At 50.0% G+C, this 13,879-nt stretch overlaps 2 protein-coding genes across 6 annotated transcripts in view; one reads left to right on the forward strand and one right to left on the reverse strand.

The window, feature by feature from the left end:
• Positions 1-5: 5 nt before the first annotated feature.
• On the reverse strand, positions 6-9,626 carry DUOXA1 (dual oxidase maturation factor 1). 2 transcript variants are annotated; one of them, XM_032343589.1, is made up of 9 exons: positions 9,535-9,626; positions 9,168-9,245; positions 8,738-8,817; positions 3,455-3,631; positions 3,060-3,117; positions 2,584-2,718; positions 2,141-2,354; positions 1,677-1,894; positions 6-972 (listed from the first exon to the last, which is right to left on the reverse strand). In XM_032343589.1, exons 4-9 carry the CDS (start codon positions 3,599-3,601, stop codon positions 716-718), a joined length of 1,029 nt encoding a protein of 342 aa, XP_032199480.1. In that variant the 5' UTR covers positions 3,602-3,631; positions 8,738-8,817; positions 9,168-9,245; positions 9,535-9,626; the 3' UTR covers positions 6-715. The 2 variants fall into 2 exon arrangements, with proteins under 2 accessions (XP_032199480.1, XP_032199481.1); XM_032343590.1 differs by having other exon boundaries at positions 9,139-9,245.
• Positions 8,913-13,879, forward strand: part of DUOX1 (dual oxidase 1) — a 33,311-nt gene continuing 28,344 nt past the window's right edge. For 3 of the 4 annotated variants that reach the window (XM_032343572.1, XM_032343574.1, XM_032343575.1), the window contains exons 1-3: positions 8,913-9,778; positions 11,567-11,675; positions 13,728-13,811. In XM_032343572.1, the coding sequence (XP_032199463.1) occupies positions 11,618-11,675; positions 13,728-13,811 (142 nt within the window). In that variant the 5' untranslated portion in view covers positions 8,913-9,778; positions 11,567-11,617. Of the gene's footprint in view, positions 9,779-10,161; positions 10,217-11,566; positions 11,676-13,727; positions 13,812-13,879 lie in introns of all 4 variants that reach the window. The other variant, XM_032343573.1, reaches the window with a different exon arrangement.

Below are 13,879 nucleotides of genomic sequence, written 5' to 3' on the forward strand. Positions count from 1 at the left end.
TGAGGTCATTTGCTAACCAGTTTATTGACTAAGAGGTAGTGTCCAAGGGCCAAGGTAGATGTCAGCAAGGCATTAAAATGTAAATCCTGGGATTTTTTTTTAGGTCCTTGGCAAGACCTACAATCTTATTTGGCAAATTTGAGACGTGAAGCTTAAAGATAATGTAGCACATTCAGTTAATATTAGACCTGGGACAAGAAGTTTGGTTTCTTCTGCTGCCCAGGGCTTTCATTGTACCAAGAGATCACACAAGTAAAAGAAGGACAAAAGGGACCCAGGTAAAAGGAAAATAAGAGGTACAGAGGGATGAGGGGGACTACATGGGAACCGCATTGTAATCCCCCCACCACACACACACACACACACACACACACCCTATGTAGACGAAGCAAAGTTTCAATAAATGGCCCCTCAAAGAGGCAGGGCATCAAGGGAAGACAGGGCTGCTGTGCAGAAGTGGACAGCACCTGCTTGCTTTTAACATGGAGATAGGATTTATAGGCAGCCCCAATGTCTGTTTAGCATATTAGGGCTTTTTGTTTGTTTTTGTTTTTACACCAGTAGGAAGAGGCTCTTTTTCTGACTCCACCTACAGATTGGGGCTGAGGACAGATCGGATATAACCCATCCTGCAGTCAGTTCTGGTAGGTTTATAGAGCTCCAATGATATCTGCAACCAGACTGGAAGTCCAGGTGTCCACCAGGGAGAAGAACCTTATAGGGCACAGTCAGGCTCTCTGTGATGCTCCTCCTTACAGCATGCCTCCAAAGAAGCTTCTGACAGAGGAATGTCCTGGGGCTCAGGACTCTCAGCTGTGGACCGGTATCGTGGGCTCAGGAGTCCCCCTTCCTCAGGATTCCACTCCAGCACAGGATCCTCGCCTGTACTCTGGTTGAAGAAAGCCTTAAGCCTCTGGGGCTGCACCTTGTGGGCCACTGCCATGGCCAGGCCGAGTAGCATACAAAGCAGTCCTGGGGATGAGACAACAGGTGTCCTGCCTTGGTGATAGTAATGCCCTCCCAAGGACATCTTCTCCCAAGAGCATCGGAACAACTCAACAAAGAGAATTGCTGGAGTCCCTGTTTCAGGGCAACTTGGGCTCAGAGCAGTGACTGACTTAGGGTCATATGGCTGGTGTGGCTCTGTTGTTCTGAGTTTGAGACTCTAAGCCCAGTGCTCTTTGCATTACCTCTCAAAAGAGAGAGAGAGAGAACTCTGAAAACAGAGAACCCTGGGGGAAAGGCCAAGCACAGAGGAGGAGGCATGAGAAAGGGCATGAGAGAAGAGGAGAAGAGAAGAAACCACAGGACAATTTAGGACTATGTGAGGCAGGGGAAGAGAAGAATGGGGGACACAGAGAGAAGTGTTTGGTGGAAGTGAGCAGGGACATAAGACTGGAAGATTTGGGAAAGAGCTGGGTGAAGAGAGAGTGAGGGGCTGAGGAAAATGACAGAGACAGAAGACACAGGGAGTAGGCATCTATGGAGGGGAAGAGGGTCAAAATGGGGAGAGAAAACCCAGAGATTAGTGATATAAGGGAGATGGGGCTTTAATGAGAGGAAAGGCATCCTGGCCCCCAGAGGCAGACCCTCAACCCCTGCCAATATGGTGGTCCCTGGTCCTCCCTCCCTGGCATTAAGCCCTCCAGTGTCTAGTCTTCAGGGCTGCACCTCACCTGTAGTCAATGTGAGCCAGAAGGCAGGCCCATGGTGAGTGTGCAGCGTAGCAGTACCCAGGCGCAGGGCACAGGGTGATGCGAGTGACGTGGCCGTGGAGAAGAAGAATAGTCCCAACAGCTGGAAGATGCCTGTGGCCAGCACCATGTGGCCACCGTAGACCAGCACAGGCATGGACAGCATCACGTTGGCCAGCAACCAGCAAAGGAAGGCCACCCTGGAGAGCCAGGACTCATTGAAGGCTGGCCTGGACACCTCTACTTGGAAGGGCCCAGGTGGAGGCTCAGGGACCCAAGCATACCCCAAAGATGTGAGATAGGGATTTCTGCCTATAGGTTTCCCAATCAAGCACTGTGGGGCTGCGCCACCCTGTCCCACCAGGGATTTCCATGTAAGTGAAGGAAAGATGGGTAGAAACTCCATTCCCGGGTCTAGGCCAGCAGGGCCTCCATCCTACCCTCACCAGAGCATGGCTGAGGTGTAGTGTCCTGCCAGGCGGTACTGGCCATGTAGACCACATGGGCTGTTTGGGGTGAACTTCTCAGCCAGGTAGAGCACGGGGTCCGGCAGCCCCTTCTCCAGTGCCTTTGTGTACTCCTCGGCATAGTTTTCACCCAGCCGCCAGGTGAACTTCTCATTGTAATTGATGGTCTCATTCAGCTGCTGCACTGGGGTCCCTGGGGAATGGGGCAGGTATGCTCAGCAGGAACCCCAGGACCAGAGTGGGCATTTGCCTGGGTAGGGGCTCATCACATCGGGTAGAGGGACAGGAGCTGGTCTCAGTCTCTGGAAATTTCCCTTCCTACCACCCGCCCCCACCCCCCCCGCCCATCCTGTAGATCCAAATTAGATCCCAAAGACACAGAAGAATCTTCTCCTCCCTCCCAGGTTAGAGTCATCCCTCACCTGTGAGTGTAATGTTGACTCCTCCCAGACCAACCTGCAGCCCCACATCAGCGCTGATCCATTCGGAACTGAAGGCCTTGTATGATGTGTTGGTGCTGACCTGACCGACGAACCACTCAGAACTGAAATTCACAGCTGGGGTTGGAGAGGCGGACATGTGGGGGACTCAGGAAGGTCCAGGCATTACTGGGTTAGAGTCAGAAGGAGAGCTACAAGAGGTCTAGGTCTGTTTTGCTCATAATTGAGTATCCGTTAACTAGATCAGGGTCTGAATCACAGTTAGTTTGTCAATAGTATGTTTGCCCAAGATGAACAAAGGGTCAGAACCCAAGATTTCCTTTGGTGACACTCTGCTTACAGCCCTCCCATCCCTCCCTCCCCTGAAGCAGAAGATGCCATGAGGAAACAGGGAGAGGAGAGGCCAGCTGCAGAGGGAACTAGATGGGACAGAGGCAACTGACCAGGATTGTACTCACCCAGGATCACAGCCCCGATGAACAAGCTGGTCACCACCCGGAGCAGCCAGAACAGCCTCTGAGTCACAGGGTGGGTGGGGTTAGGGATGAACACCCTCCTTCCAAATCCACCCTTTCTCTTCCAGACTTGGGTGTGTGTGGTATGGGGGAGGGATTCTAAAACTGGGGTCACTTGGTCAATTGTGATCAGAGGGTCTGGCATGTAATAGGTGCTCAATAATTATCCATTGAATCAATGAGTAGGAAACTCCCTCCTGGGGGTGGGGGTGGGTGACACTTTCTCAGGACTGAAGTCTCTTTCCTGAGTCTCGTTGTAGTCAGAGAGTTTGGCCCCCTCACCTTGAGGCCAAGATCTCTCTGGGGCTGGGGTCTCCAGGGCTGGGCTTGTTTCTCACCATCTTGCCCCGAATGCCAGGCAGGATGATGATGAAGGTGACCAGTGCGGTCACAAAGATGGCAACGATGACGGCCAAGGTGGTGTCCATTGGGAAGATCGGCTTGTGGCCCACATAGAAGGGAAATGTGTGTCCAAACGTAGCCATTTTACCAGGGTTGTGCAGGGGAGGTGTATGCTGTAGGACAACAGGCATGTATGTCTATGTGCCAGGCACTGTTCTTGGTGCTGGAGATACAGCAGAGAATAAACTAACCCAGGATGCTCAACTCTGGAGCTTACCAGACGCTACTGCTACTGCCATTCCTCTGCCCCTCTGCCATTCATCTCCCTTTGTTTTGACTGTGAGGGCACAAGGGTCTTGGTCTGATAGTCTCTGTTGCCCCATGTCCTTTCCTAACCTGCAGGTCCCCTATATCAGGGCCCCAACTACCCTCAAGTGTTCTCTGCTCCCTCTGGGACTGTCTTAAGAAATATAATTCTCTTTTATCTCTCTCAGGCCTCCAGGACAGTCAGACAGATCACAGGACATAAAAAAATCTATGTTTACTATCAAGTGAAGGCATAAGGGTGAAAGATGGTATAGATTACAAAAAGTTGGCTTTCCTTTTCAGTCCCCAAAGAAACAAAGGACAGAAAGCACTGCTAAGTATCTAATCCAACTACATCGTCAGAGGGCTGATTCCCAGGCCTGGCACTGCTCGCACTGGTCTGTCCAGCTTTCTCCAGCACCCTGGCTCCTGCTCTGGCAGCTCCAGAATAAACAAACTAAACTGAGTTCACTTTATCTTATAGTCAATGATCCCAGCTTGCCAGTATCCCTGTGTGTGACCTGTACTGGAGCCTTGGTTTGCCTGGGAGGCTCCCTTATTTATATTCTGACCCGGTAGTGTCTTGTTAAGCGATGTGTTGAAAGAATAAGTTTGGAGTTGTGCAGCTCTGTGTCAGCCTCTGCCACTTCAATAGATGGGAAAAAGGGGACATTTTATTGCTCCATTTATCTCTTTATCCAATCCTTCTTGGAAGGAACCCTGGGCTAGAATCAGTTCTGGGTCCAGTTCTATTCCTCACTAACTTTAAAACATTGGGCAGTCAAATGACAACCTCCTTGGCCCTTGGTTTCCTCATCTACATTTATTTATGATGCTCTCCAGCTCCACTCTATTTCTAAATTCTGTGATTCTTCTTTAATACTTTGTGGCTCCCAGCCTTTCACTTTCTTCCTTGGCTGGCCACCTCATATGCTGTCTCTGGGGTAGCATAGTGTCAGGCAAAAAGACAAAGTGACAGTTTTCTTTTAATCCTGTCTTTTGGACAAGTCACACAACTTCTGAGTCTCAGTTTTCATATGAAGTTTTGCTTTTTTTTTTTTTTTTTTTTAAACTCTCCAATTCTTCCATTCCAGAAGAACAGGTATCTCTTTTCCTCCTGGGCTCTCACTCCAATCCTGCCTGCCTTCACTACCACCTTTCTTATTAGCCATGCCCTTTCTCTTTACAATTTCTCAGCTTCCCTTTCCCTGCTGGCTCTTTCTTCCAAGGATATGTGTAAATTTCTCCCATCTTAGGAACACAAAGGAACACAAGCACAAGACTCTCTCCCTTGACCTTCTTAGTCCCCTCCAGCTACTGTCTTATCCCACTCTCCCCTCTTCACAGCCACGCTTTCTGGAAGAACAGACTATGTTGGTGTTTTCACTCTTTCATCTCCTCAACCCATTGCAGTCTGGCTTCTCTCTCCAAGAACTCTCCAACTTCTCCATTAGGTTACCACAGGCTAAATCCAAAGGGACGTTTTCACTTCCCATCCTTCTTGATCTCCCTGTGGTATTTGGCATGTGGAAGTTTCCTTCTTTCTTGTCCTCCTTAGACCTCCATAACACCATGCTCTCCTGGGGTCTCCTGCCTTTGGCCATTCCTTTTGTGGCTCCTTGGCCAGTCCTTCTGAAATGTTTCTGTTTCCCAAGAGTCTGTCTCGGTTTTTTCTTCTAGGACTCTTCATGATGCCCTAAGCAAACTCATTTATTCCCGTGGCTGATGCATCTCAAATATATGTCCCCACGTAGACCTCTTACCAGGGCTCCAAACACAAAAGGTCCAATTACCCTGTTGACATTTTCACTTGGCTTTCACATGAATGCCTCAGATTTAACAGGTCCCACACTGAATTCACTGTCTCTGCTCTACTTTTTATTCTGTTTGGTCTCTTTGGTGGCATCACCACTGTATCAATAAAATAAATCAGAAAGCTGGACCATCTTACCACCTAAACATTTCTTGAAACCATCCATGCATTTCCTTCTCTACTGCCCTAGTTCAGCCTCATACTATCTTGCCTGGTGCCAGAACATTTTTTTTTTCCTAGCAAGCAAATATAATCCTTTTACTTCTTTGCTCTGGGAGAGCAGAGATTAGACTTCAATCACAATCTCACAATCACATATGAAGTCCTCTGTAATCTGATCTCACCTCTCATCGTATCTCTGTGTTTGGGCAGCCTAACCTCCAGACATACTGAATTATTGGCTTTTTCCTGAATCTGACATGCTCTTTCAAGTCTTCATGCCTTTGTATATACTATTTCCTCTGCCTGGAATGCTCTTACCCTTTAGCAAACTCCTTTTCACCCTTCAAGTCTCAGCTTGTGTTACTTCCTCTGTGAAGTTTCCTCTGACACTATTGGGCCAATGTGGATGTTCCCACCTCTAATAATCTGATTACATTTTGAATACACCTCTATGATCACAATAATTACACCCTATTATAATTGTTTGAACATCTTCCCATTAGCTTCTAATCTCGATCTTTGCATCCCCAGCATGTAGCATATACTACTACTCAGTCTGTGGGGTGAATGAACGAATATATGAACGAGTGACTTCCTCTCCCTGGAGGTGGCATCTTCTATTTCACACACAAGAGGGAGCTCTAGAAGGTATTAAACTGTCATTCAACATTGTCACCAATATAGGGCTAAGATTGGGCAGGAAGGGATTTGACCAACCCTGTCCATTTTTAGCGCTGTCACAAAATTTTGAGAGAGCCTCTTCCAGTAGTTGGAATCCAAAGCAGGAGTGGTCATGTTTAATCGAATCGGAAACATACATTTCAAATCTAGCTGAAGACAAATTATTAAGAACTTGTGGATTAAGTTATCTTTTATAAAATGTGATATGCTACTTATTTTATTTATTGGCTTAAGAATATTTTATCTATGACACCTAGACTGAAGCCATTACAATTGTGATAGAAGGCTATATATATATATATTTTTTAAGATTTTATTTATTTATCTAACAGACAGATCACAAGTAGGCAGAGAGGCAGGCAGAGAGAGAGGAGGAAGCAGGCTCCCTGCTGAGCAGAGAGCCTGATGCGGGGCTCAATGCGGGGCTCGATCCCAGGACTCTGGGATCATGACCTGAGCTGAAAGCAGAGGCTTTAACCCACTGAGCCACCTAGGCGCCCAGAAGGCTATATTTTTAAGAAAAGTCTATAAAATGTAAAACATCTTGAACAAGGTAGGAGGATAAAGCAAGTTTCCTGATACTATGAATATATTTTATACGCCGAAATTTCAAAAACAAACATTTGCAATATAAGCGAATAAAGTGTAATGTGTTTGGGTTAGCGTTATATGTTAGCATTATTCCTACATATATTTTAATGGGAGTTTATAAAATATTTTACAAGAATGGCTCATCTCTATTAACATCATGCTTCAAAGAAACACTAACAAAAGGCTCTCTAAGTACAAAAGAACAATGTTAACTTATTTCAATTCTCCAGAATATTTATTAAAGATGACTAAAGAAAAAAGATAGTTGGTGGATAAAATTCACCTTCTTTAATTTCTTCTTACTTAACTTGATGAATTAGGTTTTCCTTAATCTGCATCCCTTAATCTAAAGTTAATTTTGGATGACCCTGATCCCAAATTAGTTTTAATTTATGAAGGTAACAGGCCTCCTGCATGAAGTGGTGGGACTGAAATAAAAAGTCCCTGTGCCCAGCCATCCTGCTCTTCCTGCAAAGCTTGTAGTTTCCCTCTGGAATATCTTCCTCCTTGGCTTGCCAAGGAGGCTCTGACAGTAGAATTTCCTCCAACCTGAGAAAAATCTCTTGTCAGTCTTCACTCAGTTCTGCCCTAGGTCACCACCATGACTGGCAGATATACACAATGGACACCGATATAAATAAGACAAGATACATTCAGACACACACCTACAATTTCATGTAAACAGAAATATAGACACAAGAAGTAAGTAGTTCTCAGTAACATAGAGAACTGGACACAGAAGCCCTCAATTAGAGGCCCCAGTGACAAAACTGAGGTGCTTTCTCAATGGGCTGGGCCAATCCCCACACTTGGGTCCTCCTTTTTCCCTGGCCTGGAGAAGTAAGGGTCACTTTTTCCCCTTTCTGAACTCCTTAAAATACTGAAACATTTCTAATGCTCAGCTGTGTTTCAAACAGTTATCTAAACTTTACCTATCTCAGGTTGAAGTGGGGTTCCTGTGTGTGTATAAGGGGTGGGCAGGAAATAAAGTTACACATCTTTAAGAAAATTCAGCCTGGTACAGTTGGTCTTTAGTATTCAAAGTTGTCACATGCTTTCTTAGTGCTCTGTGGCCCCACTTGTAGCCTCCCTCTGCCCACCTCCCCCATCTTCTGGAACCCAGAAAGACTACAAATTCCCTACAAAGGGGGAATGGGTGATATGGCTGGAGTTGCCACAAGTTCTGGTTGATGACACACAGCTACTAGAATGTGGTATTTTGTTTCTCTGGTTGGGGTTGGTCCCATTCAAAGTTTACAGCTCTAGCTGGCTATGGGGACCCTGTCAGGAGCTCCTGTCCCGGCCTCTTCTCTTGAAGAAGGCATGTGGACATGTGTATGTGTGTTGTTGCACTAAGTGTTGAAATAGAAGATCTGAAAACTGGGGTTGGGCAGGAATTCCCAGTAAGGGCTGACGTGAGTAAGGAGTCCCGGGGTGCTGAATCATGCAAGTCAAACTATATAGTCTCCAGGTAAGCCAAGATAAAGATCCCATGTCTGTAAACCTAGTGGCATTTATGGCCTCCTCTTCATTTCTTACCAAGGCCTCTTTGAGGAACTGGCTCTTGATCTGAACTTGCCCTTGGGTGGATGCGGGAAGTACGCCCCTAGGGGCCGAGGCAGGGACGGCACTCTAAGGCTCCCTTCAACATCCACCCCTCAAAAGGGACGGCACCGACCCTAGCAGCCCCATCCCCGCCACTCACACCCGGACCACTGTTTCCTACCTTCGCGTCTCGCAAACGATGCGTGCGTGGCAGCCCGCGCCGCTCGCTTCCTCCTTGTGGAACCTCCACGGGCAGCGCTTCTGGGGGTGGGATTAGGGCGGGAACTAGGGTCAGATGTTCTGTCACCGAAAACGCACTCCCCTTTTCTCGGCGGAGCTCGCGTCCCACCCCACGCTTCTCCTAATGCACTGATGGACCAGGCTTCGACCGGACAAACCGGGTCCGGGGTGCTTCCCCGCCCACCACTCCAAGTCGCTCTCAACCTTCCCAGACCGCACCCGAGGCTTTGAGGCACTGCACACCCCCCACCCCCCTCCTCGGCCTGGGACAGAGGAGGGACGGCGCACAAGAGCGGTCCCCTCCACAGCCATCCTTCTGGCCCCCCTCCTCCTGCCCCCTACCCCGAAACCCCGGCGGCTCCCGCACAAACCTAGCGATGTAGTCCGGGGACCCGCGGGGCGCGGGCGGGGCTCTAGGGCCTGAGACCTCCGAGAGCTCACGGGGAACCCTGCGGGGGGTGGGGGGGTGTTGTTAGGGTTGCCACTGATTCTTTCAGGGTCTTAGGACGAGTGCCTTGCTTGGACGCCTGGCCTGGACTGCCGGCATTGACCGACCCTCTTGGTCTTGGAGCGCACATCCGAAGGTGTGGGGAGTTTGGGGGAGCGCCTCCCCGGTCCCCCCACGCCCGCTCCCCAGCCACAGCAGACTTGCCCCTTTCGCTGTCCAAGTGGCCGCACTAGCCGAGTCCTCGCCACGGACCGGACCCGCCTGAACCCTGAGAGCCGGCGCCGTCTCACCTGGAGCGTCCCGGTCCCCTCGGAGCACCTCGGCGGGTCCCCGGCGCGCCGGCTGGTATCCCGCCCCACTCCGCCCCGCCCCGCCTCGCCTCAGAACCCGCCGCGCAGTCCTTCTTCACCCCCAGCCCCGCCCGCCCCGCGCAGAGCTGCGGAGGAAGCCGGCCGGGAGCGGGCGTCGCGGCAGCGCTGCGAGCGGGGAGGAAGCCCATCCGCCCTCGGGGGTCCAGGGACGCCGCCGCCACAGGTCAGACCCGGACGGCCCGCGGGCCTAGGTGCTCCGGGGGAGGGACTCCGCCCGCGTGGCTTCGGCGGAGCGTGCCCCTGCTCGGCCACGGTTTTTGAGGGAAGGGGAATTCTCGCCCTGGGCCCCCTACGCCTCAGTCGTTAGCCTGGAGCTAAAATTGAGCCTGTTCAGACCTCTTCCTTCCGCACCTCCACCACCAAAGTTTAGGGTTCTTCGAGAACTGGGAATGCTGGGTGGCCTGGTTTGCTTGGGCCTAAAGGATCTCTGCGGAGCGACATCAGGGAGGTAACTTTGGGCTTTTAAGAGTCCAGGCTTCCCCTCAGCCTTCCCTGGGGACCGGATTGGAATCCCTATGGCCTTGGCTTATATTTCTCCTACCTCAGGGTCACCATTGTAGGACTTCAGGCTGGAAAAGTAGCCATGTGGGACAAGCACAAGGTAGGCCTGTGTTCCCTCCAGAGTTCTGCCACGGCCTGCAGCTTCACTGCCCTGTCATAAGGTTATGCCCTCCACTCAAGGCTGTTAGAAAGTTACTGAACCAATGTTGTTGTATAAATCACTGTGGCTACCCACCCGAAAGTAGTGGTTGTTAAGCATGCCCACATTCCTCTTCAGGTTTATCCCCACAGCCGGGCCTGAAAGTTCACTGCATGCTTTTCCCGGCTGAGTGGTCTCTGGGGCCCAGATCCTGAAGAAACGGTGGAAGAAGGGAAGGGGCAGAGCATCCTAGATCAGGGAAGGACCACTGTGGCCAGTTCAGCATGCCCATCCTTATGGCTTCAACCATTCAGGACCCTGCTTTTCACGCACTATCAAAGGTCACCATGTGGATAATCTCTGGGATGGAGTGGGTGGAGTGCTGACCTTTTGAGTTATGACAGGGCCCAAGGCTTTTCACTTGTTTAATGGGAGATGGCAAGTTGGGATGAGCTCACCCTCTGGGACTAGACAACATGTTCAGGAGTCCTAAGGGTTTGGTTTGAGATAAGGCTTTCTCTGATGGTTCCCCAGTCCCACCCCCAGCCCCCAGTTTCTATGGAAGATCTTTACTGGCCTGAGGCACTTCCTGTGCCAGTCAAGAGTCCCAGCCTGAGTCCCCTGCTGCCTCTGTTTCCCTCTTGTCCCTGGGTGATTTGTTAGCCTGGGGAGAGAGAGCAGAAAGCTGGCACCAAAGACAGGAGAGCCTGGCACTGCATTCTTTGAGTCCACCAAGAGGAGCCTATCTCCAACCCGCCCTCTGTCTACATCGTATATACATAACACCTGTTGCCATTCTTGCTTTGTTCGGCCTCATTCTCACATTTGATTCTGGCAACATGCTAGGAGATAGACAGTTCAGGCATGGTTACTCCCATTGTTGGAAGAAGTAACCAAGGTCCAGACCAGGTAAGTGACCTGCCTAAGACCACACTCGTGGACTAGCAGCAGCTCAGTGTCCTGGCCCCCAAGTAAGGCTCTGTCCAAGGAATATACACTTCAAGAAGCTGGGCCAAAGCAAGGTGTTTCAGTTAACCTAAGAAGGTAAGTCCAGGAAGGCAGAGATTTCTGTTTGCTTTGTTCACCACTTAATCTCCAGCTCCTAGGTCAGCCAGTACCTGATACATAGTGGGTGCTTGTCAAATGTTTGTTGAGTGAGTGAAAGATTATTGGGAGACTGTGAGTCTCCTGCTCTTTGCACCCCACTGTGGTGTTGGCCCAGGCCACACGTAGATTCCCAGGAACCTTCAGAGGCCCTGGCCTGACTCTCCTGAATTGCTGGGACTCATTCTTCCTGTCTTCTTCTTATAGGGTCTCCATTTTAGGGTGTTTTAATATCTGAGCCCAATTATCATATTCATCATGGGTTTCTATCTGGCTCTGGCATGGACACTCCTGGTCGGGTCATGGACAGCCATGGGTAAGTACAGATTGAAGAAGTATAGCTGGGAACAGAGGAACCCTGCTCTGTCAGCATTTCCTATTTCATTCCTTACAGTCCGGGGGCCCTTTCTCTCTTCTCTGTCTTCTCTCTTTTTCATAAAGTAAGGACCCCTGATCCCAAATGGGAAAAGACTGATGAGGCATACAAGATAATAAAGGATCCTGTGGTCAGACTAGACCAAAGCTGAAGGGAAGTCACCAATGTTTCAAAACAATATGAACAAAACAAAAGCAAAAACAAAACCAACCAACCACCACTACTAATATGGGCGGTCCGTTTGATTTCATCTTGTTTCTGTCAGCTTTGGACAGTCTCTTACTAGACTCTGAGGCCATTCTCTGAAGTCTGGGTCTCTGAGAAGGAAAGTAGGTTTGAAATGCTACAGGTTAGGTTAAAAAAGAGCCAGTTCCCGGAGTGCCTGGGTAGCTCAGTTGGTTAAGTGTCTCCCTTCAGCTTGGGTCATGATCCCAGGGTCCTGGGATAGAGCCCCACGTGTCTTTGTTGAGTTCCCTGTTAAGCAGGGAGTCTGCTTCTCCCTCTCCCTCTGCTGCTCCCCCTGCTTGTGCTCTCACTCATTAGCTCTCTTTCTCTCTCAAATAAATACCTACCTTTTTTCTTTTTTTGAGAGCCAGTTCCTTATCATCAAGGGCCCGTGGGGGAGATAGAAGAAAAGGAAGCAGAGAAAACCTTTGGAAAGTCCTATTCTGAATGAAGGCAATAGACCCCCCAGGACAGAGCTGTTTGCATTCTCATTCCTTCTAGCTCTCTCTTTGCCTTGACCTTGGGTTTTCTTTTTCTTGTTAGCTCTTGGCACTTATTCCCAGGAGGCATTCTCCCTTTTGCTCTCCCCCAAAGACCCTCCTCCCCCTGTTCTGCCACCAGTTCATCTTTCTTTAGAGATCACATGTATGTAGTTTTGCCAGTTCCTGCCCCAAGTCCGGGATTCTTAGCTGAGGTCTTTGCTCAAACATCAGAGCCCGAGTCATTTTCCTTCTCTGACCTTCTGATGAATGAGTGTGCACACATGGGAGTGTGGGTCAGGAGAGGAGCTCTGAGATCTTGTGCTTGGTCTGAGTGTAAAGACAATCAGGAATGGGTCTCTCTCTGGCTGATGAGTGTCCTTTGTTCTGTTCCCCGAAATGAGCAGAGAGAGCTTCCGCCCTGTAGTCTTCTAGTTTGGGGAAAGAGATCTGACTGGTCATCTGATCTACTGACCAGAAGGACTCCCATTCCACTTCTGATTCTGGATCCTTCCCTCCCCCTTCACTGCCTGAGTTCTTCCCTCAACAACTGAGTGCTCCCTCCCAGATTCTAGTTTTTGGAAAGTAGAATAGCGTCAATAAGAGGAATTACATGAGGAACATGATGCCTCAAAAGAGGAGGGGCTAAGGTTATCCCATGACCAGGTAGTCCCTGATCTGGTCCCCACCCCAGAACCTGGAAAAGAGACCAGAGTAGCAACAGGCCCCAGAGCCACAGCCCCAGGGCCCACACCCTTGCCCTCGCTTTGCTGAGCAGGAGAGGGCTAAGCCCCTCTCCATACTTCCCCTATCCAGGGAGTGGTCACAGCATGACCTCTCCTTCCCTGGTTGGAAGAGTGGTTGGCTTTTGGGGTGCCATTGGCTCTTGCTCCATATGATATCTTAAGGCTGGGAATGGTTTCTGTACTGCCTTGTCCCCGCAGGGAGCTGAGGTGTGAGGGCTGTAGTAGGCTCCTGTGTGCCCTTCCACATTGCCACTGTTCTCCAGCTCCATCTTGTTCTGGTTATTTGTCAGCACACACCGCCTCTGGCTACACCGCTTCAGTGCTCCTTGCCATGTTTCCACGAGCAGCTGGAAGACTGAGCTTGAGTTTGAATATCACTTTGTCCTCCGTTCTCTCCCTCTGCCGCCCGCCTTCCACGCTGTGCTGGGTGTCCACCTTCTGCTGCTCCTCTTGCCAGGCTCCCAAGAGCTTTATCCTGCAGGCTTGCCTGTCCTCTCATGCCCAGACTCGCCCAGCTGCCCCTTCCCTCTGTTCTCACACAGGAGCTCAGAACCCCATTTCCTGGGAGGTACAGCGATTTGATGGGTGGTACAACAACCTCATGGAGCACAGATGGGGCAGCAAAGGTAGGTGAGGGCCAGGTGGAGACAGCCCCAGGGGCAGGGTTGCCCGAAGGGGCAAGGGCTGGCAGCCA

Source organism: Mustela erminea, chromosome 5 (assembly GCF_009829155.1).
Source record: "Mustela erminea isolate mMusErm1 chromosome 5, mMusErm1.Pri, whole genome shotgun sequence".
Lineage (NCBI taxonomy): Eukaryota > Metazoa > Chordata > Mammalia > Carnivora > Mustelidae > Mustela > Mustela erminea.